The 26,865-nt window shown below is 37.7% G+C and overlaps 1 protein-coding gene across 21 annotated transcripts in view; it reads right to left on the bottom strand.

Moving 5' to 3' along the window:
- The window catches only part of DMD (dystrophin), a 1,308,223-nt gene that overhangs the window by 362,833 nt on the left and 918,525 nt on the right, over nt 1–26,865 (bottom strand). For all 21 annotated transcript variants that reach the window (XM_069784897.1, XM_069784898.1, XM_069784912.1 and 18 more), the window contains 2 exons: nt 20,890–20,991; nt 14,901–15,009 (listed from right to left, as the gene is read on the bottom strand). In XM_069784897.1, coding sequence (XP_069640998.1) covers nt 14,901–15,009; nt 20,890–20,991 — 211 coding nt within the window. The remainder of the gene's footprint in view (nt 1–14,900; nt 15,010–20,889; nt 20,992–26,865) is intronic.

Below are 26,865 nucleotides of genomic sequence, written 5' to 3' on the forward strand. Positions count from 1 at the left end.
AAAATAACCATAAAAGTTATGGTTTCTAATATGTTACTATTATTAGATTAATAAATAGCATCATAACTTTAAATTTATAGTAAAAAGTTAAGTGTCAGCTTTCTCAGGCTTATTTTTCTCTGTCATAGAAGAGATCTGGTAGAATTTTCTTGCTGTCCTCCTTTTCATACGTAGGAGTGTGACTAAGCTGTTTATTGTACAATGCATTTTTTCCAAATTTCTCCAAACACAACAGAAAGATGTTTAGATATGTCTTTCACTCAGTGTAAAGAAAAGCTCTTGCTTTTACAGACACTGGATTGCAATGGGAATAAGAACATATGTCACTGTCTGTCAGAAAAATAGGTAGACTCTACCAAACACTAAGAACTTCAGTGATAGAAATCATATAAGTGGGCTTGCACACATCGTAATGTAAATAACATTAAGGTGAAGTTAACTTAATGCTGCGTAGCAAAGTTAAGATTATGACCTGTTGTTGAGAAGAGCTTCTGCAAATACTTTCTCTGTATGCAAGATATTTAAAAGTGGAATGTTAATGGTTTATTTGATGAGAATACTTCCCTCACAGGAGGCACTTCAAGATAATTTCCATGTACAGAACTTAAAAGTTTTTAAAACTTACCCTTTGTAGAAGGGAATCAGGTTGAAGAATACTTCAGCAAACTGGACATCCATAAGTCCATGGGCCCTGATGGAATGCACTCGTGAGTGCTAGGGGAGCTGGCAGATGTCATTGTAAAGCCGCTTTCTAAACACTTTGATGGATCATGGCAATTGGGAGAATTGCCCGAAGACAGGAGGAAAGCAAATGTCACTTCTATCATGAAGAAGGACAATGCAGTGGACCCAGGAAACCACAAGCCAATCAGCCTCACCTGGAATCCTGGGAAAGTGGTGGAGCAGCTAAACCTGGGAATCATTTCAAGGTACAGGAAGCACAAAAAGTTATTCAGGAATGGTCAGCATGGATTCACCAAGGGAAAGTTATGCTTGACCAAACTGATCACCTTCCACAATGAAACGTCTGGCTTGGCAGATGGGGGCAGAACAGTGGATATCGTCTGCCTTGACTTCAGTAAGACTTTCAACACTGTCTCCCATAAGATTCTCATAGAGAAGCTGAAGAAGTATGGGCTGGATGAGCAGACAGTGAGGTGGATTGAAAGCTGGCTGAACCCCTGGGCCCACAGGGCAGAGATTAGTGGCACAAAGTCTAGTTGGAGGCCAGTAACTAGTGCTGTTCCCCAGGGGTCAATACAGTGTCCAATCTTATTTAACATCTTCCCTAAGGATCTGAAATAATGGGACAGAGCGTCCCCTCAGCAAGTTTGCAGATGACACAAAGCTTGGAGGAGTAGCTGACACACCAAGAGAGGGTTGTGCTGCCATTCAGCGGGACCTTGACAGGCTGGAGAGATGGGCTGGCAGGTATCTCGCAAAGTTCAAAAAGGGAAGTGCAACGTCCTGCATCTGGGGAGGAACAACCCCATGTAGCAGTACAGGCTGGGGGCCAACCATCTGGAAAGCATCTTGGCAGAAAAGGACCTGGGGGTCCCAGTGGACACCAAGTTGAACATGAGCCAACAATGTGCCCTTGCGGCAAAGGTTAACGGCATCCCAGGCTGCATTAGGAGAATTGTCGCCAACAAGGTGGAGAGAGTGAGCCTTCCCCTCTACTCAGCACATGGAATACTGTATCCAGTTCTAGGCTCCCGAGTACAAGACAGCTATAGAGCTACTGGTCAGGGACCAGTGAAGGGCCACAATGATGACTAAGGGACTGAAGCATCTCTCATACAAGGAAAGCCTGAGAGAACAGGGTCTGTTTAGCCTAGAAAAGAGAATATTTACGGGGGAACTCATCAACGTGTACAAATGTCTGAACGGAGGGCACAAAGAAGACGGAGCCAGCCTCTTTCCAGTGGTGCCGTGTGACAAGACAAGAGTCACTGGGCACAAATGGAACCACAGGAGGTTCCCTCTGAATATCAGGAAACACTTTTTGACTGTGAGGGTGACTGAGCCCTGCAACAGGTTGCCCAGAGAGGTTGTGGAGTCTCCATCCTTGGAGATACTCCAAAGGCACCTGCACACGATCCTGGGCAGCCTCCTCTAGGTCACCCTGCCTGAGCAGAGGGGTTGGACCAGATGACCTCCAGAGCTCCCTTCCAACCTCAACCATTCTGCGGTCCTGTAAAGCTATATTCTCAGTTCCAAATGCTCTCTAAAAGCCAAATGGGAAACAATGTGAGGACAGAGAATGCTTTGGCAGTGAAGCAGCTAAGACTGAAAATACACAGAAATAATCCTGGCACAGTGTATGTAAATATTCAACTGACTGCTCTACGTGTGGTGGAAAAAGCTTTAAATCTGTAGTACTCTATCCTAGTTAGACTATGACTCGAGCAGGGGCAGGTAGTATAAAACCAATTGAACACTGTAACATATGTCTGTAAACTGAGGTAGCATTAATAACTCTTGCTCTGCTTGGACCTATTGTTCTGTTCAAACCTTTCTGAAAGATAAACTGCTTCAAAGTTCAGTCTCCTTTTAGTAATACAGCATTGTCATGGTATTCCCTGTGAACCTTTCCTTAGGCAAAATTCAACATGATTGATGGGCCCACTAAAAATGGAAAAGCAAGAGCCTAGGGTATGAATGGATCACTTTTAGCGAGTGTAAGAATTAAACTGACACTGAAATTAAAAAAAGGTATCATCACAAGAACCTTTCATATATTGGCTACATGGTGGTTCTAGATTCAATTTATAGCAGAATCACTGATTACAATACAAAGGCTAATTTAATTATCAACACATACTTAAAAAGTGAGGTGAAAACAATATTCTGAAATTATATAGTGTCATCACCGGATACTTGTTACGATATTAAGATAATACTTTAAAAATAGTCGGGGGGGGGGGGGGGGCACATGACAAACCACAAACTAAAAAAACGAAACCCAGTACATTCAATTTAATGGTTAAGATTCAAAAATCTCCCTCTTCTATAAATAAACTTTCTTGTTTATGTAAACTGTATATAAAACATGATTGTGTTTGCTACTTCTTTCTGTTTGTAGTTTAAAGGTTAGCTGAACAACTATCTGCAATACTGCCACCAATATTTCTGCTACAGCAAAAATAACCATTTTTTGATACTGCTAGTGGTTTTTTTTACAAATGCAGAAGTTGATTCAAGTGCTGAGATACTGGAATGAAATAAACTGAACGTATGTTAAGGCTAATATATCTTATTTATTGTAACAAAAGCAAAAATTTTTTCCCCCCAAAACAATATTGTCTTATTTCTTAACTGTGATATGGAGCGCTAGGAAACCCACAGGTGAGAGAAACAATTTCTTTCTGCCTTGCCTGTGCCCTGTATCCTCTATTGTCATTACTGATTTGAGTCTTCCCTTAGGCTCTTCTGACATATGTTTTAAAAGGCAAAGAAGAAAAACTTCTCAAAGTAGGGAACTGAGACTGTCTCAATTAAAATGAACAGGTAATACCTACAAATTATTATTTCTTGTTATGGATGCAACTCAAATCTTCTTCTGCTAATTTAGTTTCTCATTTGGTGTATTATTCCATGTGGAAGATTTCACATGTCTAGCTAGAGAGGTTACAGAGCCTCAGACTGCATATACTGGTTTGCATAAAATAAGGTGAAGTCATACTGTATATTGTATGATTTGTATATTTATCATGTGGATTATCACATGGAAATTTTGGACAAAAATCTTATTTTCTTCATAAGGTAAATACAAACTTTTGACTCAATTGTGATACACATTTATTCATGGTGGCCTGTTACAAATATTTTCATCTCTCCGATAAAGAGTTTTATATTTGACAACAAAGAAAACAGTCAAGAGGATTCAATGCATATTAGTTTTCATGTTTCAGGAAGATACATGGGCTTTTTTCTTAATCAATCATGAAATAAAGATTTCTCTTTTTTATAGGCATAAACATTTTAACCTTTTTCATGAGAACTTTGAAAGGAAACCTTAAGAAGGCATTATATCAAGGGAGTCAGTCTTTTGGGGAACAGAAAGGGTACAAACTTTATACTGCAGTAACACCTTGAATCCCAAGGAGATCCATGATACTAACAACCAATTTAAAACTAATTTTTCTATAAAACATAGTAATAATCTGCATATGCAAAAGTACAGTCAATGGGGCTGCTATTTGCCATATGAAGACTACTTATGTGTTTGGGTTTTTAAGGATAAAATTACCTGGTTGGCTCTTAAAAATGTTGAACTAAAGGTAGTGTTGAGAAAAATGTTCCAGCCTGTTTTGGGATCTCTTGAAGTAGTGGGCAGAATCAACACAAGGAGTCTCTTTGCTAATATTAATGTTATCAATTAATATGTATAATATGATTGAAATAACCAGGGAGCTGCTAAAGTCCTTTGTACAGCCCCCATCAGTTAATGTTTAAAATAGGGAAACAATAACTAGACATCATTTAGGGTTTAGGAACTAACTACTAGACAATGGTGCTTTATGTTTATGTCAGAAAAGGTAATCGATTGTGCTCTGGTCAATAAACCTTGAAGAACTGCTCAGAACTGCCAAGATTAGGGAAGAAGTAGGCAAAAGGTAATTCCTACAGGGGGAAATCACGACCACTGACTCATTGATGACCTCCTCAAATGATACCACCTACTCAAAAGAAGACAATGAAGGAAGAAGACAGAGTCTGCACACTAATTTACATGAGGGGCGAAGAAGAAAGAACCAATCCTTATGGAAAATAACAATGAATATGTATTAATTAAGTGTATAAATGTGAAGATTTTTGAGACAAGGGGGTGCTGTCTTGAGACAGGCACCCATTCATGCGTATCAATGAAATCAGTTTGAAAATACCTCGACTCTGTGTGCTATTGGCTTGCGCACCAGGTAGACGGACCCCGTTTGTGGGACAACATTAAGACACTGTCAATCAGCAATTTTATTTTTGAAAGTGATCTAATAATATGACTTTTGCTGTTATTTAAATTCATATTTTAATAATGAAATAAAATTTCAATTTTGTATTTATTCCCTCTACCCCCACTCCAAGTGTTTTCAGTAATTGATTCCTGCATCCCTAATTAAGTTTTCCAACATCTAGAAACACACACAATCAATTCTGGGCAGCCTGAAGAGTTTCAGCTCAAGGACTCAAACATTATTTTTTTGAAAACAGCTTCTTTTCTGTTGTTGTTTTTATTTGTACCCCTACAGAAAGCTTTTTTTTTTTTTTCCCAAAGGACAGGAGTCTTTTTTGAGTAAGCAGGTGTTGCAGTTGTTACAAAAGGATTTCATGAAAATGAATGTTTTATACTAAAGCAGTTGTGGTGTTCCATCAAATTCTGTCACATACTTGCCGTATAAAAAACGTTGTGACAACATCTGTCACAAATGATGCAAGCACCTCTTAGTATTCCTTTTGTCGGTAGAAGTAACAAGTTCCTTTATTTAGTATGCAGCTTTCAATTGGACGTCAATCTATATGACAACAATTTACATTTCCAATGTACTGCTATTGGCATGTAACTGAATTTTTGGCAGCTATTTCTTTGATATAGGGGAAAAACGTATATTGCCAGCAGCTCCAACTTTTACAGTCTTATGAAAATCACCTCTTCTAATTTTGTAAGATCTACAAATTGATTTAACAGGCATAAATTACTATCCTGGCCAAGGGGAACTCTGAAGAAAAAAGAGTAAAAATTTGTACACAGATACAGAATACCAAGGAGCCAGTGGAATTTTAGGTACCATGTACTTTAAAAAAAAGAAATCAGAACAGGTTTGAAGAAGCTTCTAATAATCAGAGTTCAGTTATTAGCTAATTTAACAGCATTACAGTATTCATGCAAAAATTTCCAAGTCTACCCTTACTCTTGGAGAGAAAAATTCTGCAGAATTAAAGAGAGTTGTTCAAAGCTAGAGAAGGCAACATCATCACTGTTACTTTGTTTTTGACAAAGTAATTCCTCAAATCACTGCAAGCACCTTCTATTCTTTCATCAGAAATGTTAAAATATCTTGCCTCATACTACTGTGTGAAACACTTGTCAAGCTTTCTCATGTAAACACATATAATGCTTACTTTTCAGGTCAAACTAACCTCCATTGCTCTTCCAGCTATTTTAGCATCACCTTAGGAAGAACTGCCTTTGGGAACTTGAGTGTCTTCTGAGCACCAATCTGTTGTTGAAGGAAATATCAGTAATGCAAATCTCTACCTGCACATCTCCATCACCATGTTCCCTGCTGCTCCACACTTATACAACCAAAGACAGCAGTCTGATATTTCAGTGACAAGCTTCATATAAACAAGACTACAGAGTTTTCTAGCTGGAGTAGAAGAGGTTTTCATTTGCCGTCTTTTCCTCATTTTAGCCTTCTACAGTTTAAGGAACAAGTCTGTCTGTCTTTCACCACCTCATGCCCTCTGACTAGAGCAGAAACATTCATTAGAAGGAGTTATGAGCATTGCTCCTCATTCCCTGTGGCTTCCACTCTGCTTATGATCTGTGGTCGCACTTGCTCACACTCTTTGGCTGGCTGTTTCTCTGTAGAGCAGACTTAACTCTGTGGCAGCTCCACTCACCACAGAAATATTCGGAAAGATGTCAAAAAGACATTGCATTTCTCAGTAGGATATGGCCAGGATGGCACTGAGCGCTGCTCCTTTCAGAAGGAAAAGCCAGCTTGCTTTGCTTTTTTAAAAAGACAAGTCAACAAAGAACAGCACACAGGTCAAGAGGACTGTGTGCAGCATGACCTATCACTTTCTATTATTCTAGCAAATTACAAGAGATTTTCACACAATGTAGTTGCCAATAGACCTAATTACTATATAAAAGGAAACGGAAAAGAGAGATTACTTCTATTTGCAAGCCAATGCTATCTGGATAGTCAGATATTATAGTAATTCAAGTAACAAAAAGAAGGGAGAGAGAGTGGGTTTAAAGCATAGAAAAAAAATGTGTGATGTAAAGCTAGAAACTGAGGTACAAAAGCTGAAAAAGAGTATCAACTACCATTTTATTATGCATAATTTTTTGCTAGGAACTCTAATGAGAAACCTTTTTTTTCCATATCATCCAGAATGAACTAATTCAAATTCTTGATTCTGTCTGTTTATTAAAAATGATGCAATTGTGTTGTTGCCACATTTCTTGAAAATTACTAACATTGGATTCTGCACTGCATGCTGAATATAGGTCTAGAGAAAAATAAACATTCATTTAATTCCTTCCTGAGCCATGTTACATGAGGCATGTAGAAAAGACCGACCATAACCATAACTAACTTCTGTGCTCTCACCTGGTATAGGTTATCAATAATAGTCTGATGAATTCTACAGCATGCTATCATTTACATTTCATGGGATTTAATCAAAATGAATCCTGTATATTCTGCTGCTACTAACTATTGATCAAGAAATTAAATGAAAGAAAACAAGCTGCAAAGCCTGCTCCTCAAAAGAAAATACCAGATCGTATTTTAAAAATGGAATAGGAGAATGGGGTCCTTTGAAAGACTGATGATAGCATGAATCTTATTTACATCACAAATCTTGACAGCTGCACTTTCAGCAACTTGTTATAGAATAGAAAAAGTAGACCTAGATTCCATATTGTCTTTAATAACAGCAAAGCAGCCAAGTCCTGTTTTCACTTTCTGATTTACATTTCATCACAGGTATGAGTATAATAAAAATTCTGTGTAGTAACCCAGAGTGAGTTTTATTTACTCAACTGAGCCCTGAAAAATCAAAGTTAAAGTCCACATTCCCTTTGTAAACTGCACTGTCACACCTGTTTATTACAGATACTTTCAAAGAGTAACCTACTGTGAGACCCCTGAAATAGGATGTTTAATATAAAGGTGTAACCTTTCTTTTGACTTAAATCGGCCTTTTGTGGCTTATGTATATTTCGCATGTATTTTTCACCTGTCAGATAATCCAGAAACAAATCCTCACATCAAGATATGCTGTAAAGATCAAGATGAAATTCTGAGAATCATAGAGATTTGCATTTATAAACTTGCTTATTATGTTTTTATTCATGCAGCTCTGAAGGCATAGTGTCAGCTTTTTATCTAGACTCTTTTCATTACTTCTCCCTGTTGGTGTTGCAGCACATGCTGTGAATGACCTCCAGAGATTCCTGAAGCTATATGCAGAGAGAAAATTGAATCTGAAAGCTTTATTAGACAAGTTTGTCTTCAGCTTGTGTCTGATGTCAGCTGTATTGAAAAATAGAACTGCTTGTGAAACTGGGTCCTGACCTCGAAAAATCTCCAATCAAATGGTAACAGATTCAGTTTTGTGCCATATTGTTATTTGTTAGATGTGGCACATGTGTTAGAAGCGAAAAAGCTTCTTAATGAAAATCAGATGGAATAATCAGGCAACTTCTTTCCTGAACACAATGGGGAAAATAGATATATGGCAACGTGCACATAAGAGGGCCAACTCAGGCTGGCATCTGCAAACCTCTTTACCATAGAAACCTGTAAAGTAAAATGACTCAAAACCAAGAAAATTTAAATTATTTTTAGAAACCATTGTTCATTCCTTCATCTAAAAGCAACCAAAAGAAAAGGTAAAGACAACAATCTATTCCTCTACTATTCTACTTTATAAGAGAATCAGCAACCTTTGCTAGGCCAGCTGACTCAAGGAAGAGCCTACTCTTACTGCGCAACACTGATTCAAGAAGTCAAGGTATTCTCTATGATACTTCCCTACTGCATTGTTCCCTGTTCATTTTCTCTCTTGCATTTTGTTTTAGTAAAACTTTTCATAGAGTTAAACTTAATTATAACTAATATTAAAAACAGATATTTCCTCTAGATTCCACATGCACAAGTATCAGAAACTACACAATTCGAGACATGGCCATTATTGGAAATAATATTTCTCTCTATTACAACTCTCATACTAGAGGTCTCTTTACTGGTGCCCTAAAACTAATGTTAACTAAAACGCACTACTGGCAGTAGCGTTGCCTTCTAATTCAGTGTAGAACTACTTGTCACAACAGATGCATGCTGTGGATTTTTAGCTGTTCAACTCTGTGGAGAAAGGTTCTGCAAAATTAAATATCTACCATGTTCCCCACACAAGCATTTTAATAGCTGATAACACAGTTCTTTTAAATGGTGAAAGTTGTGTGCAATGTTTATTTAATTATCAACACGTTTGCATTAGTATTGAAAACGCTGTAGATGCACAGATCCCTAGATTGTTGAGTCTTCCCCAAGGAATTATTTTGAGTATTCCTGGTCTCAATTATACTATGCCAGCTGCTATAAACAATACACACATTCTAATATCTGATTTGTTCATTTGTTTTTAATTTACCCCCTGAATACCCATATTGTTATCTTTTCAGGTGCATATAATGAAATGCACAAGGATTTTTAAGACTAGCATTTGGAAATTCTGAGAAACACAGTGCTGAACTACAGCATATGTGGTGTTCACTCAAGCACTGTGCATAACATATAAACAATGACTGCTTCAGAGCACATTAGCTATGAAATACTACAAAAAAGAACATAGCATCTATTGTGCGTTTTTGCCCAAAGCTAGTTGTTGTCATTTTGTTTCTTAAGTTTTTGTCATTGTCTCTTGAATATCTCTTAAAAACAAATGGTTTGTTTGTTTTTAAAGAGGCAGTGGGACATTACATCATCCAGCTCTGAAAATTCATGGAATGAATATATTTTGACAGTTATAGTTTCAAAAACAAAGAATGCTTCATCCCCACTGAAAATATTAAACCAAATATCATATCAGAGATTTAACAGGGCAGTCTTCATAATGCATGATACTGTTATGCTTAGTCGGTACATCTATCTCAGAACTAACCAATATAGAATAATAGATCACTCAACTATGCATTTAATATGAAAATAGAAGAAAATTCCAGATGCGTAAAATACAGACACTAGCACTACAGAAGCACTTTCAGCTTCTGAGGTCACTGGATTTTAGTTTTAAACCTTATGTTATTTCATCGAGGTATGTATTTTCACACACATGCTTTTGTTTGCTGCTAATTTTCCTCAAAAACCTACAGTCTCAGGAATTGTATATTTTTAGTAGCCCCAGTACATGTTTCTTATGTTATATTACATTCCAAGCAGTGCATATGAATTTCAGCTGTATTAAGCCACAGCAGTACATATACTCGTAGAGTAACATCCGTGGTATTTTTCAAGAACTGTTTTATAAGTTCTTACAGGCCTAGAACAAAGCAGCATGCCTAGTCCAGGTGGGGACTTGTTTCACGGAGAAATAAGAGCCAAACTAAGCTTTCCCAAACAAAAGGAGATGTACCTTAGGATGCACTCCTTCAACTAAAATACCAAAGGACAAGCAAATGAAATTCTGTTGTCACTAGTTTCCCCAGATTCACAAATATCGCTCTCTCAATTCAAACCCCAAAACTCAAGGTGTTATAAACTCTGGAGGTGACCTCTGTGAATTTTTCTTCTATGCCCCAGCTGAATATATGGGCTAATAAGCAATGAGTTCTCTTTTGGTTAAATCAGCTGGTGAAGTTACTGCAGTTCACAATCCTCATGTTACAACTTGCTTCTAATGGACTCAGCTTGATACATCACTCCTCTCCTATTCTCCCTTATTCATTCTAAATCCTGAAAAGCTGCCTTCTTCCCCTGTACGTGGAAGCCCAGTCTGTGGCTCCATGCCTGCAGTCTCTGACTCCTACTCCCAAAGCAAATTATACTGAAAGCACAGAAGAGCTTTGATTGTATGCATTCAAGGAAAGACACCTAAATCTAATGGGTAGTGTTATAAGTTCTGGTGATATAGTATTACCTTTCTTCAAATTCTTTGTATTAAATATACAATAACTAACAATGCATATAAAGCCTTTCTCTCAAATGCATCTCTAACTCTGCTACAATTTGTAAAACAAAACCAATTATTTTTTTATCTTTTTTTAGACCTGCTATAACAATGCTCCAAAATAAAACTGATAACTTGTAAAGTTTAAAGGGACAAATTCTACTTAATTTTGAGAAGTAATTTCATCATTGTAATTGACACTAGCTCTCTCTACTTTTTTCTTCATTTCACAGTCAAACATTTTTCTGTTTCACTTGAGTAGACATTTCATACAAAAATACAAAAACATGTAAAAATTCAGGGGAAAAAAATGAAATTGATTGTACACAAAGTACTGTTCACTAAATAAGTTAAACTGCAAGAGTACCAGTATAATGTACTGCTCACAGTTTTATTAGCTGTACATGCAAAATGTAAAATTAATTGACAAAGTATTTTCAACTGTATTCATTTGCAGTTATTTTTTAAAGTTTTACTAACTTCAGGTATAGCATGATTGAAAATAAATACATATCCTTTTTAAGAAATTGTATTTTCAAGTAGAGCTCTAAATGAAAGTGGCCAAAATTTTCCTCTAACTTCTTATTTGAGTGAAGGCAAATGATGGAAAATGTCTTTCTGGGGACCAAAGTCAGGAATGCCTCCCACCCACAATGCATTCACAGGGGTTTACAAAGCACTACTTAACTTTACCTAACTTATTAAGTAAACCCAGTGGTAGCACTTCAGTACAAAAGAAGTCATAGGAGTGCTAACAATACTATTAAAACCTGTCCCTCCTGTAAAAGCACATTCCAGAACTGCATTTCTCTCTGCTTAAAATGTTTTCAAACTGCTGGCTAAGGAAGGCATCAAGGTATTTGGATAGAGACATTCACACAATTTCATGTTATCATGTCAAGTACAGATAGCAAGTGTGATTTCCTTCCTGAATCATCTTGTCTTGGAAGTCAATCTTTGCTAAGTTTTTGACATACCCTTCAGCTAAGTACATTCTTCGAGCTGGAAAAGCAGTTCTTGTTCACTATGCCCGAGGGCACACTGGACTGGTAGGATATTAAGGACTTTTTTTTAGTGCCAAAGAAACTATAATACACAGACCTAGAAATAATTATAAACAGGGTCCTTTACCTCTGTAACAGCCACCAGATGGTATATTTAGTAAGACCCTCTGGCTGAGTTCTTATAGCCAGACTAGACCAAATGATACCTGACAGGGCAGTAGAGATTAGCCAATTACATCTTCATTCCCTGGTCTCAAACACAGATGTCAACATTATTAAATTCTGATGTCCACAAAAGTCTCTATAGAATCAGGAAGTGAATAATTACCAACAGGAGATACTGCCATTGCTTCACAGAGCCCTTCCAAAATAATTTTGTGCATCTTTCTTTAAAAATGACCTTTAATGAGGTTGTTTAGTTTTTGGGAGGCGTAGTTAAAGCTAGCTCTCCCATAGCCAGTTTGAGTCTCTCTGCACACCAGTTCATGGTTCATGAGAATCAGCAGCACAGAACAAGCAAGTCCATAAAAATGTCTACAACTTAAGTGGCTAAAATTACTACAGAACTTATAGTATAGCATGAGAAAACCCATGACAATCTTTCCCCCCTCCCCCTCTGTTTTGTTTTTTTTTTTTTTAACAAAATACTTTAGTAACACATACCACTTTCTACCTTTCCAGAAAACCTGTTGTCTCAGCCTGGAGAAGAGAAGGCTCAGGGGGATCATATCCATGTGTATAAATATCCGATTGGTGGAATAAAGAAGACAGAGCCAGACTCTCTTCAGTGATGCCCAGTGATAGGATGAGAGGCACCATGCAAAAATTCAAATACTAGAAATTCCATTTAAATATAAGAAGAAACTTTCTTTACTGTGAGAGTGGTTCAGCAACACTGGAACAGGTTACCTGGAGAGGTTATGGAGTTTCCGTCCTTGGAGATACTCAAAACCTGACTGGACATGACCCTGAGCAACCTGTGCTAATTGACTGGTCTTTGAGCAAAAGGAATAGATGTCTCCCCAGGTCCCTTCTGAACTCTACAGTTCTATTGTGATACATCTATAATGATGTGATTGCAGTAAACTGACTCGAATAAAGAAAAATTATAAATTAGTGTTACAAGCACAGGTTCAAATTTGAAGTGTTCTTGGCAATAGAAAGGAAATCCATCTTACTTCCTATTTAATCCTTTACAGAACACCAGTGCTTTCATTTTCTGCACGTATAATTCCATTTGCTGAGTCTCAGAAATGTTAGTAGTTAGAGCCTACATTTTGAATTAAGGTAAATGAGTAATTCTGCAATTCTTCAGCTAAAGATGAGTTAATATAGGAATCTATTATTGCACTACTACTGTGTGTTCTCTCTCTTGTTCCATTATTACAATTTCCTTTGTAACAGCAAATACGCAAGTCACCAACACTCCCTCCCCCTGGAATCTGACATAACCTGCTGACATGCAAAACTGACACAGCAAGTTTAGTGACCCAGCACAGCAAAAAATGATTACGCATCTCCTTCAGTTCCCTCGTGTCATTAGATGAAATCCTATAGCATGCCTTAGAACAAAATCTTGTAAAGCAGGGATACTGCTGTACTACAAGTTTTAAAAAACACTAGTGGTATTTAGCCCTTTTTAGAAAACTGAAATGATTGCCACTGGAACCACAGCAGTTCTAAATGACTAAAACTAAATGATAGTTCCTATTTAGTAAGATTCAACACATCATAAGCAAGACATCTGCTTTGCTTGAATTGATACATGCTATTCTGACAGAAGTTGGACTTTCTTCTGGTACTGAATATTCTGGATTCTGCCTATATAGTACAATTATTTACTTCTCTGAAAACAGATTTTTCTGCTTTGCTGTCCTAGACAGTCACTAGCAGAAGGTAGAGAATTCTCCAATTTCAGCTTTTCTTGTATGCTACCCATTAAAACATGTTAAAAGCAAGAGGCATCAACATCCAACAAGTAATCAAATCCCAGGTGACTACTGTAGCTGTATCGTAGCCTGAGTTACAGCAAATCTGACACGTGCCAGGGGCAGGGGCGGGGGGGGGATTTCTTTCTACTCCCACATCTGATGAGCAGCTTTCCAAATTGTATGGGTGAGTAACATTCTTCATCCAAGCAACTGAGATAGATAGTTCAATATCACGTAAAGAATCTTTGAGACTTTAGAAACTGAGATTTAACCCAGTGCTTCCATTATATATTTCTTTTCCACCCATGCTTAATCACTACATTTCAAAGGAAAGCAGTGGGAAATAAAATCCATTTATCAAGGAGATAAAAATGAGCTTGTAATCCTTGCAGGGAACCAGCAGGTGCAAAGAGATATGAGAAGAACCTAATACAAATATAGTCCAAATAATTTAAATTAAATGGAGATCAAGTCTCTTGTTGTGGATTCATGAACTCAAGACACCCAGAGATATATATCACAGACTTAATGTTTAACTGCAGAATCACTCTTACCATGTTGTCATACAACCTTTTCTATGCATAAACAAGCTTTGTCTTGAAATAGTCTCAGTTCATTGCCCTATCATAAAAAGTAATTTCAGAATTTCATTCTGTGACCAATTTACAACCACTCGACCTGTAACATTATTATCTTTTAATTTAAATAATTCTTATCCCTTCACAGTATTTCCTCCATGAATATATGTAGAAAGTCAAAATCTCATCTCATCTCTTCATAGAATAAAGAAACAAGATTTTGAAACAGTAATAATTTAAAAAGCATGCTGCAATCTTTTCATCAAATCCATAACCTAATTTGTCTTCTGGGACACATTACACAAAATAGAAAGGAAACGATAAAAAGCCAAGTTGAATGCCACACTAGCACACCTCCCATTTACAAGCTAAAGCTGAAATTTGTAAGGATGCAGAACAAATTTAGATGGTCTCCAGCCATTTTCATTTTAGCTGTGTGATTTCTAATTAATTTCAAAATATGTATATACTGAAGCACTTACAGAGACCCGAAGAGAAAGGGCCAAACGCTCCTAATGCTGGCTTTTCCTTTAGTTGATGAATTAAGTGGATTATTGCCTTCCAGTCAGCATTCAAGTCTTCTAATTTTTTCTACAATAAAAAAATAAAAAATATATTAAATTTATAATACGTAAATTAATGTAAATAAATGTAAAATAAATTAAACTTTTTTTTCTCCATCTGATGGACCAGCTGAATAAAAAAAAACACAAAAAAAACCCCAAACCAAAACCAGAAAGGTAGAAACAGCAATTAATTTTCACAAACAGGAGAGACGAATGTGTAAAATCCTTCCCAGCTGGGCTGCAAAACAGCTTCATGGTGTCAGGGTCCTGAAAGCATCTTTCCTCTTCGAAGTTTGGCTGCTGAAGCTCAGGGCCAACTTAGAGCCAGCGCAGCTGCCTGACCACAACCACGACCACGGATTGATTCCTGGACCAATCTCAGCCCGTTCCCATCCCCATGGCCCTGCCGCAGCCCCCGGGGCTGTGTCTGTCTCTGGTTCCCCTTGCAGGGCCTGATCCTGCCCCCCAGCCAGGGACAGCCCCCCAGCCTGCCCTGCTTCTTGGCTGGGGGCAGCAGGAGGGGCCCTGGCTGGTGAGACCCTGTCCTGCAGCCCAGCGGGGAGACCCCACTGCTTCCTGGGGTAAGCACTGGCTTGCCCTGCTCCCCGGTCGACAGGACTTTACACCCTTTTGGGGAACACAAGATGACTTTTGTTTTTAACATACTGTAGAGAGGTGGGGGTTTTTATCACCACGAACCTGAGATGCTAATTTTTTCAATTCAAATAGAAAGGGGAATTATGTATTAAAAAAAACTTGTCAAGAAAACCTCTGTGATTTGTAATATCAAATGCAGAACACATTCTTCCGCCTATTAAAAAATAATATAAAAAAAAAAAAAGGTAAAAAGAAGGCCTTAGGAGTCTTCAGGGAGTCACAAACTTCAGTGTGTGGGCATGCAGTCCTGACCAGTAATGGCTGAACTGTTACTTTTAAACAAAACCTAAGTGAAAGTCTGGAGTATGAATTACATCTGTCCTCAGATAACCCTGAGAGGCATTTAGACTTGAAAATGTTGTTTCTACCCCTCTTTCTTCCTTTCTCTAAGGACTGTAAAGAAGGATGAAGCATTGCTAATTCTATGCTGGCATCTCTAAACTCTTAAAATGAAGACTGTATTTCTTTTTTTAAGCTGCTCCCTGATTGTCTGCTACAAAAAGCAGCACAGTGCACCAATGCCACTCAGGAATGCTTTTAGTATTCTCGCGTCCAATTCACGATTAGATATATAGTCTAAATCACAATCCAGCTGTGATGGAAACAGGATGCCTATTAAGAAGGGTACTTTAATTACCTAGAGTCTAAGACGACAGGGGTCAATAGAAGAGGGATAAGGAACAATACACATTAAATTGCTGTGTGTACACTCACACACACACATAGACACTGAGGTAGCACAATTTCATATTCTGATGTGTCAGGGGAGCGTTTCTAGAATTTGCCTTAAGCTTTGCCATAAACACTCTAAATCTGCAAAGCTCTTTTCTATCTGTCACCAACGGAGGCCAGAATATTACCTGGTATAAACTCAGGACAGCTTTTAGTGTAAATGCTTGTTGATAGGGCAGGAGAAAAAGGATACAATTCTGCATTAGGGAATAAAACAAGTTTTTATCTTTAAGAGCAGCTTAAAAACTGCATTAAAAATAAAATCAGAAGTCAGAAATATCAGAGATTCTCTTTGATAATACACTATGAGGACTAGGCAGAAAAAGCATTCAGGTATGCATGATAAATGCAACTTGTTATATTACAATTCACAATTATACATATGTTTTATTTCTCTGTGGATTATGGACACACAGAAATACACATTTTGAACACATTTTATGTCAGATTTTAAAGTTCCTTTTTTTTCTGCTGTTGTAGCCCAAGAACGTACTTCCAGAGCTTAAAATGTAAAGGACTGCTCCAATATCTATTAATTCAATAGTAGCAGAGAATGCAGACAGCCCTTAAAAACAAAAGCTGGAGAGATTACACTATCAAAGTCTGGCTTCATTTTACAATATATTTACGGGAGCTAAGGAAGGAGATATGGATGTTATAAATATAATATTGGTCCTCACTATGAATAGCTGCTTAATCATTCATGTGGATGTGAGCCAGAGATTTCTTTCCAGCAATGACAAAATATAAAACATGCCCACCACAGACATTAGAGAGAGTTGTCTGAGGCAACATCTACACCGCTAATAAGAGAGTAGCTAGTTCTAAACTCTTCTATCAGAGTTATGGTTTGAGCCAATCCTGCATCTGCCATAAATTAGCATGCATGCATTAAAATGTTAACTTCTTTGAGCACAGCAATTTTGCTGTAATTGCAGTGCCAGAGCTTTGGTGACAAGTATGAACATCGAAATATGTTGCATTGAGGAACACTTTCATTGATTTAATGATTTTCTTTAAATGTCAGCACCGGTGCAGTGTAAGTGAGGTTAACATTCATACATGAACTAATCTCACTGACAGCACTAAAACTAGAGAGGAGTATTTAGAGAGAGAAATGGTGTCGTCTTTTAAAAGCAAGACTGAGGACAATGAAAATGACTTCCTCATTACTCACTCTCCCACCCAACATGGGAAAGGACAAATTGAGTGCTGTGGCAAGGAAACTACAGCTCTTCCACTGCCACAGAATCCTTTCCCAAATAAACTGTTCTGTTTAAGTGCTGTTAATCATGAGATTGGGGCTTACGTTCTTTCTATTGCCACTGTCACCAGCAGTAACCTCTCCTTCCCCCACTCACAAAAGCTTTACAGAAATGCTTTTCAAAAGCATGAAATCCATTTTATAAAAGTGAATAGGTCTGATTATTAAAGTGCTAGTGCTTAAAGGATCACACGTCTCATCCTATTCTTGACTCTTGAATCAGCATATACTAGGATTTCATTTGCCAACAAAAATATTTTTACAGTCCTGCATTGCAAAATTCCAACATCAGCACTTTTAGTATGCTTAGTGAAGGTGTGAAAATATACTTATTTCAGTGACATAACTATGAGATAAGATTAAGTATGTGTCAATATAAATCCATGGGAATTAATTTACATTCAAAACACCATAATGGGAGTACATTATAAAGGTTGGAAAGATAAACAGCTAAACATTAGGAAATGCCAGACTAACGTCAACTATGAACATTAATTCAGATACAATGAACATAATTGCACCAGTATCTTTAATTCTCTGACACGTACTGTTTTTCAGCACAGGAGAGGCTTGCGGTGTGAATGAGTCTATAGAACCTCTACTTCACTTATTGAAAAAAATGGGAAGATTTGTGGTGAATTAAGGAAATCAGAGGGAAAAAAAGGAAGCTAAACCAAAGATGCCTTAGAGAACTAAATAATCTACAAAGTTGTCACGCAATGCTATGCAAGTAATTAATGCTTTTAAAGAGGCCATGTAATTTTATCTTTTTTTCTGTGCCACAAACTAAACAAGGAGTATGAGTCTAAGTATTGAATTGCTGCTCACACTGTGAGTGCTGTCAATATCTTGTACTGAATTAGGCAGAGTTCAGCCTAAACCAAGGCCACCACAGCAGCATTAATTCAAGAATTTTCTAACATTTTGAGTGCTTAACTTTGCAACCTCGCTAATATCTTTTCAAAAACACCTTAATCTGAGTATGAATTATTTCTGCGTCCACCAAATACCTTTTCTGTAGAAAATGATTTTGACATTTGCTGAAAAGTCTATATTGGAACATATAAATAGCAGACATTGCTGGAAGTTACTCATGAAGAACAATGACAGAAGACCAACGCAGTATAAATGGGTGAAAGCTTAAGGAAACCTACATCATCAAGAAAGCAATTCAACAGTCCTGACAGTATATATTCACTGGTTTATGACTTATTGTACAAGACAGACACTGAACCAGAAATTAACTGAACTACAGAATGTAATGAAAAAGGTAAAATGCAATTAAAGAGGGACTAGAAATTAAATACTCACTATTCCACAAGTAGTTACTAATTTCCTCACAGACACACTTTATAATGTCATTGTCAAAACTACAACTCATTGAATATCATAATCTTTATTTCAAGAGTTATCTTGTTCCAGTAAATCTGGTAGAAATTGGCAGTTTTCAGTGTCTTTGATGTGAACACTTAAAAGAAATAGACACAGAGTACACTTCTATGTCAGAAGTTTGGCCTAAACAGAATCATTTCACACCATTTATACTTCTGTCAGTGGTATATAAAACAAGTACTAGTTCTTCTCCTTGAAAATGCCAGCATTCATTCTGCAATTCTTTATAAGCAATAACAAAAATTTAGAAAGCAAGCCAAAACCTCTAGTTTTTTTGTTGTTTCAAGTACTTTGCTTGTTAAAATGTGGAGTAAGATTCTCCTAAGACTACAGCTGAAGTCATACGAAATAAGTAAATGCAGTTATCGCAAGTGATTTTTGTTCCATCATCCATTCAGAGTGCAGATGACATCTTTCAGTTCCCAACAAAAATAGCACCATATTAGCCAAGGAAAATGCCCAACACAGAGTCAAAAGCTTTGTTTCTGCTCACTCTCATTATCACGCTACTTTTAAGTCACCTTGAGTTACCTCTTTTAGTGTTTTATCACTGTTTAAGAGAACTGATCATTAAAAGAAAGCATAGATACCAAAGGCGAAAATAACTCTTAAGGATTTCTATTCAGGAAAGAAGAAAAGAAACCAAATCATTCTTACAAATGTATTAATTTCTGAACTGGAGATAAGCGCATTCATGTGCTCCTGTGAATGGGGATCTGCTGGTGGGATTTATAAGTAATTTAAAGGAAATTTTGTAAAAGTAGGACAATAATACTCCAAGTATAGTGACTAAACAGAGATGGAAAAACAAGAAATTCACTGTAGAGGTCACCTATAGACAGTCTAACTTTGTGAGGAAACCTTCTTCTGTAAAATGAGGTTATTGAGTCCTGTAGGTTTGGAAAAGCTCCAAATACAAAGTTTACTACCTCTGCCCAGCCAGAAGCAATTGCAATAGATACTTAGTGTAGTCAATAAGCCACTATAACAGTTTCTGGGAACTCTTAATCATCATGTTCACAGATACTTTATTGGCAGTTATAAAACCAGAAACCAGATCAAGCTCTGGTCGATATGGTAGTGACCTTACTAGTTTGGTCTCCCACTCCAAAAGTAGCTGTACCACACATGGGAGGCTTCTGGCTGATTATTTTCTGCTGCAAGATTCTACAAGACAGAAAATGATACTCTAGTCTCAATGAAGGTCTACATAGTCTTTAGGAAACCGAGTGTAAAGTATCCCCTTCAAACTGGTTTCTCTGCTGGGGAGAAGGATTCTATAGTACATTTTTTCTAAAAGAGAAGTGTTGAGAGGCATTAGCCTTCTTAACAATGTATCCTCTGCTCCAAAACAGAATCAAGTCAATCATTCTACATGAATTTTAGCAGACAAACTGAGTGGGAAAGCTCTATATTGCCATGTCTTCTTTCCTTCACCATGACAAAATTTTAGGGCAAAGGGCCCTCTTTATGACTTGACTCTTACCTTTTCTAGAAAACATGTTCATTTTTTTTAATCAACAAAATTTCTGAAAGCAAAATTCAAAATAAGGGAGTTTAAAAGCATGTTATATGATGCCATTAATTAGGCACCAAAAATTACATTTGCTTTCAATGTGGATTACTCTTGAGGAGGTAGAACAACCTTAATGTCAGAAACAATATTCCCATCACAATATGCAAAAAATTTCTAGCTGGGAACATTACATTTTTCCTGGCTATGCCGTCACACAACAGAACAAATGCCATTTGCCAAGTTCTTTCATTGATTTTAAACAGAGCACATCAAGGACAAGTGTACAACAGGGGAAGCATAACCCATTACACAGTAATGGATATTGCTAAAGGTTGCTTCATTACCTTTACTGGATGAGTGGCTGGTTTTTCCTTATATAAATGACACCCTTTAGACAAAACCTCTTCCACATTCGGCTGTTTAGCCTGCACTGCTGCTTCAGTTTCCTGAAAAATAAAACACATGCAGTGTAGATTAACCGTAGCATAAGCAATGAGACTGAAAAGTCCTAAAGCTCCATGGGAAGCTGTAAAACACCAATAGATTAGTTTCTGCTCAGAATTGGTTTCTGGGAAAACTTATGGATGGTGGCAGCTAACGACAAAGAGACTTCACCAGAGAAAACAAAAGCAAAGAGGGATGGAAAAGAGTAATACTAGCAAAATAAACAGCAATAGGTCCCTTCATCCTGAAGGTTTCAACAAAATGATTACAAACCTAACACAAATTCATACTAGGAAAGACAGGCATAAGAAATCTCATTTAAGCAGCTCTGTCCTTTTGTCTGGTTTACATTACCATCAGATTAAAAGTGCACTGTTTAACATTTTGTTCATACAGTATATGGCATTAAAACCGTATCATGAAATGCAGCAATGATATTGAATTTAGGAAGATTAAAAATATTAATAGAAAACTACTATTACTAGTAGTAAACTAATACTTATCTAGTAAAACATTTATACTGATGAATTAAAAACAAAAGCATAGTAGCAGTGACAGTTCCCAAAGGTACAGGGAGGCACCTACCATTAGCAATGATACCCTACTGAATTAGCAACAGCATATTCTCTAGCAATTTTCTTTTTTAATCTGGAAAGGTGTAATTCATGTGCTAACATCAGGCAACTCCAAGAAACCCTTCCCAACATACAGCAGCTTCATTTCATCAGGCACTGACCAAATAAATGACAGGTGAAGCAGTACATGTAGATAATTAAAAGCAAAAAAAAAAAAAAAAAAAAAAAAAAAATCACTGAAAAGTGTAAAAGAAAAGATAAACTACACCTGGAGTTCCAAGATTCATATTGTTTTCATTTTTCAAGTAAGATAAGCAAAAAGGAAAAAAAAAAAATCCCAGGGTTATCCAAGATATTAAAATTAACTGGTTGGTTTGTTTTTGTTTTCCTGTCCCCACTCTTCTCCCACCTATTTTATAGCTTGATTACCTTGTCCTAACCAATATTGCAGACTATCCACTGCCTCTCCAACTTGATTTTCTGTCCACAATCTCAGTTATCATTAGTTTGACAGCAGACAAGATTGTGTGCCAGGCTTGTCACTACCTGATCCGACACATCATTTCATTGGCGGAAATCTGCTATTCTTTGCTCTGCAATAAACTTGTTGAAATCTATGTCATTTTAAGTTTCAGAAAGGGCCATTTTGCTTCTCTGTTTCAGCTCAACATAGAAAACATGTCTACACTGCTGCCTGAAATTTTACTTGCAAAACTTTATGGACAATCAGTAAAAATAAGAAGTGTTGATAAATTCACTATCATCTCCCATTTTTCTTTTCAAATATTGTTTATCAATAGCAAATGAAGTGAATTACAGCTTTTCTGATTTCTTGTAATGATATTTGAAACATGTTTGCATTTAATTGCTTTTTATTATGCATTTCTATATTCATGAGATACAACTGTAAGGATTCATAGGGAATGAGCAGTGAAAAGCAATGCACAGCCAAATTGGGATACTGCGGGGGGGGAATTAACCTGTTGATCAAATCCTCATTAACATCCTATTTTCTTTCTGTTTTAATACTAACTTAGCTTTCTACTTCCCTACTCACCATATAAAGAAAAAATAATCATCAGGGAGTGTTAATGAAGAAGGTAATTTTCTGCCTATCTTGCGGAAAAATAGGCATTTTAATATTTCTTTAGTTGGAGTTTTTTTAAACTAAGCCATTTGCAGTATTTTGCCAATATTTTGTGTTGCGTTACTCTACACGTCTCAAATACTTATGTTATTTTATAACAGCACCAGGTAACATAAAAAATTACGTAGCAGGGAAAACACGTTACAACTCCCCGCAGAGCCCAAGAATATCAAGATCACTATGGGAGCACCTGCGCTGCTGGTTTGACCCGCAGCGTGGACATGCCTTTGACGTGGATCCCTCAGTCTCCCCCACTCGCTGGGTTCTGGTTTCCACCGTGGACTGGTCTGGGAGGGCACAAATCGGTTTCTTTCAGGCCATAACCAGCGTGGAGGGTGTGCTCTAGGAGGGCACCCAGCACGGTCCCGGGCCCTGAGGCCTCCCCACAGCCCTGCCCCGGCCATGGGCCCTGCTGAGCCGGGCCCACCCGTGGGCCCACGGCCCTGCCTGGCCTTGCCCCATCCCCGGGGAGATGCCCAAGGCAGGGGGCTGGGGCTGCCCTGGAGCCTCCCGGCTGCCCCGCTCCTGGCTGGGGTGGCGGGACGGGCCCAGGGTTTGGGGCCCTGCCCCGAAGGCCCCTCCAGGGGAACCCTCCAGTGGCCCTGGCCTACAGGGGAGCTGCCGGCCCTGCAGGGCCCCAGCGGCTGTATGGAGGATGGAGCAAACCCGAGCGCTTACTGGTCCCTCTCAGGGCACCTTCGCCACATCCCCTTAACATTTTCTAAGACTTGAGGAAAGGCAGAGGCTCTTTATGAGGCTCTCTTAAGCTTTGTCATGTATTTCATTTGACGGGGTTTGTCAACGACAGCCACTAACAGTACCAGTCAAGTTCCACTACCAGGAATCGAAAACTCAAAGCCAGAGGAACCTGGCCAGGGAAGGCACTCCAGGCTAATTAAAAGGACTGTTCATAGCAGGAGTTACTGCTGAAGTCCTGTAGCTGTAACAAATTTTGGCTGCTCAGTATTTATTTGTATTCTACCTTCGATACTGAAATTTGAATCATGATTTACCATATACACACATATAAATAGGCTAATTTCCCTTTTAAAATTAAGAGAAAAAGAAAAAAAAATACAAAACCAAAATGAATGACTGATGGCACCATGCAACTCCACATTCTGCAGAAAACAAGAAAACATTTAACAATACTTTTAACTGTCATATTTTATGCTAATACTAGTATACACAACACACATAAAAACTAAGGTATCCCATTTCTACATATTATATACACATTTAAAAGGTATTCCTTATGGATTCAAAAGGTATTTGTTCTTTACGGATAGAATACAGGTATAATTTTCCATAGCCAGCTAACAGAAACATAATGGATTTAGCTGATAAATCACCACTTCCTGCTGCTCTACAATACGCTGGAGTTACATGAACTAATCTTGTGTAGTCTGATCTTTCAAATTCAATGGCCTTAACCTAAACCGAAATGCACTGTGCAAGTCTATCCAATATAGCATGATGTTTCACTTGATATTTATGCGGAAATAAGAACAGAGATAAGAGTCCAGGGAAAAAAGGCGTTCTCAATATCTCGTCATTCATTTGGACACCGCTGAAATTAAGAGATGCCTTATTTGTTAGAGCAGCAACTACTTCTTCATTATCGCACATTAATTCCAACATCACCTTTTAGATGTGATGTTTTTAACATTACAAAAGGATTTAAAATAAGCGCACACCTGCCGTTAAATCACTGCAGTAACTTTGAGGGAGCTCTCTGCCCAGTACTCTGCCTGATGGGATAGCCCCTTGATGAATTCTGCCCAGTGAGCAAGTTTCCAGCAATTTCAAATCCATTTGCTAGGTGACACCCTATTAATACGGGTCAACGGGCAAGCGAGTAGTTTCAGGATACTGCTCCATCATTCAGTTCCCAAAGAGAACAAAAAGGTAACGACCGTGACATGGCCTCCAATGGTTCGCTCACGACAGAGAGTGCAGTTATTATTTAGCGTGTGCAGGAGCCAAGAGAATAGCATACTCCTGGAGCAGGGCCTGACATCTGCTCTTGATCGTGCAGGCCAGGCTACTACTAAAGCTAATAGGGGCTGTCCATGCTCTTGTCCACCAGTTTTTAGAGAATACCAAAGCCATAACTTTTTAAAAGGCCTGATTCAAGATCAGTGACAACTCTGCCACACTCGTTTTGCTTGCGGTGGGAGGATGCCTGTAGGGCGGATGCAGCGCTGTTTCTGGGAGGCAGAGCTGACTCTACTGGAATTGCGCAATTTATGAACTGCCTGTGAAAGGAATCGTAATGCTACTTCTGGGCTGGGTGATGAATATGCTAATTAAACTTTTCACACATATGGCAAAGTAAAATACATCATCATTGGAAACTGCTGTTTCTCAAACATGTATAAACAACAAGAATCAAACAGGGGCCACCTTTTTTCCATGACGTACCATCTATGAATTTTCAGTGGTGTTAAAATGGTGCATCCAATTTGATAAAAGCCTACTGCTGAATAAGCCACATTGGCTTCTGCATTTCCAACAACATGTCAGTTCAACCTGCTGAACAAATTTACAGGCTGAAAAAGTGGCAGGGACTTGTCTACAGCCCCATCTGGACTATGAAAGTCTGTTGATATAGCTCAGAACTCAGAAAATTCATATTCCGTAGCTGAAACCAATATATTGACTAAACCTCTGGTGTGTATGCCAATGGAAGAGAAAGTTTGATGGCTTGGCATATGTTATTTCAAGAGATGGTAACTATCCTAGCAGACACAGACAGGCTGTTTGACATATGCTGCACATATACTAGGAGGCCCAGACAGCTATCTATAAAAGTATGTGCAGCATTTCAGACTGTGTATTGGTCTATATTAAGAATCATAAGCACTGATTCACCTTCTCTGGTAATGCCGGTAAAACTTTTGGGATTGATTTCCCAATGAGATTATGTCCATGGGACATTTTCTGCAGGGACAGTAGGAGAAGCTCAGGGTGAGTAAACTTGTGTCTTCATGGTGAAGTGCAATGCAAAAATGGAAACTTCCTTACAACCTTCAAACAAATAAATATAACTTTGAAATTAATATAGTGAGTTGTTTTAAAAGTCATGACCTCTTTTTATCTAGGCGGTACAGTAAATGAAGATTAAAGAAGAGAATTATTCACAGGAAAACAGAAGCAGTAAGCAATTTCCCTTCACTTTACTGATCAAGACAAGGCAATGAAGTTTAACAAGCAAATATACTAAATCTAAAATCTAAAATAATTTGGAGGCTTTTCATTTCAAAAGATATTTTCCAAAATAATCAGATATAAATCCCCACGTATATTTGACTTGATAACAGAAAATTACATTTAATTATGTTTTTCTTGTCTTTTAGATGAGGGAGATTGTAACTTGTAACCAGAATTCTCGGAGGTTGGTTTTCTTATTTAGGCACACAAGAAGTTCCAGCAAGGTTCATAGAAATATTCACGTCTATCTTTCAGGTTAATATTCCCAGATATTTTAGGGAAAAAGCTATAACTAAACGGTGAGATTCTGAGTGCCTCATTTTTAATTCACAAGTAAAGGGAAGTGAATAGAAAACGTGAATGTATTCCTGTCTTCAAGAATTCTGGTTCTAAATAAGTGACCTCATTTTTTCTTTTGACTCAGCTCTGCACATTCCCATTCATGAAGCAGACTAACAAGCTCAAACACCACAAAGAAGAATGGTCAGAGGAGACTTAATTAAAATACATCAAAGTTCAGCTACACCACAGTGAGCATCACATCTTGATGATAGGTCAGACAGTACAGTCAATGGCATTCTCAGTATTCACTTTAGATATTTATACAATATTATTAGAATACATCCAAGTCATGCTATTAACAGTTCTGTGGCCATATTGAGGTGGGACCTAATCCACCAGGGGAAAACCGCAGTTGCCAGTATTTAAACTTCCTGAATAAAGACTTTAATCACTTTTGATAAAATTCAAGGAAAGACAAGCTTGTACCTCTGTTCTTTTCTACATAACAGATGAAAAGGTTTGATAACTTCCTGAATATTTTACTTATCTCTCTATAGAAAGAAAATGCTCTGTTAACATCTAAGTTACAGAATTTAACTTCACCGTCCGGTCTTAGGGATTTATAGGGAAAAAAAAAAAAGAACCCCCCAAGTGATTCA

This window comes from Haliaeetus albicilla, chromosome 6, assembly GCF_947461875.1.
Source record: "Haliaeetus albicilla chromosome 6, bHalAlb1.1, whole genome shotgun sequence".
Classification (NCBI taxonomy): domain Eukaryota; kingdom Metazoa; phylum Chordata; class Aves; order Accipitriformes; family Accipitridae; genus Haliaeetus; species Haliaeetus albicilla.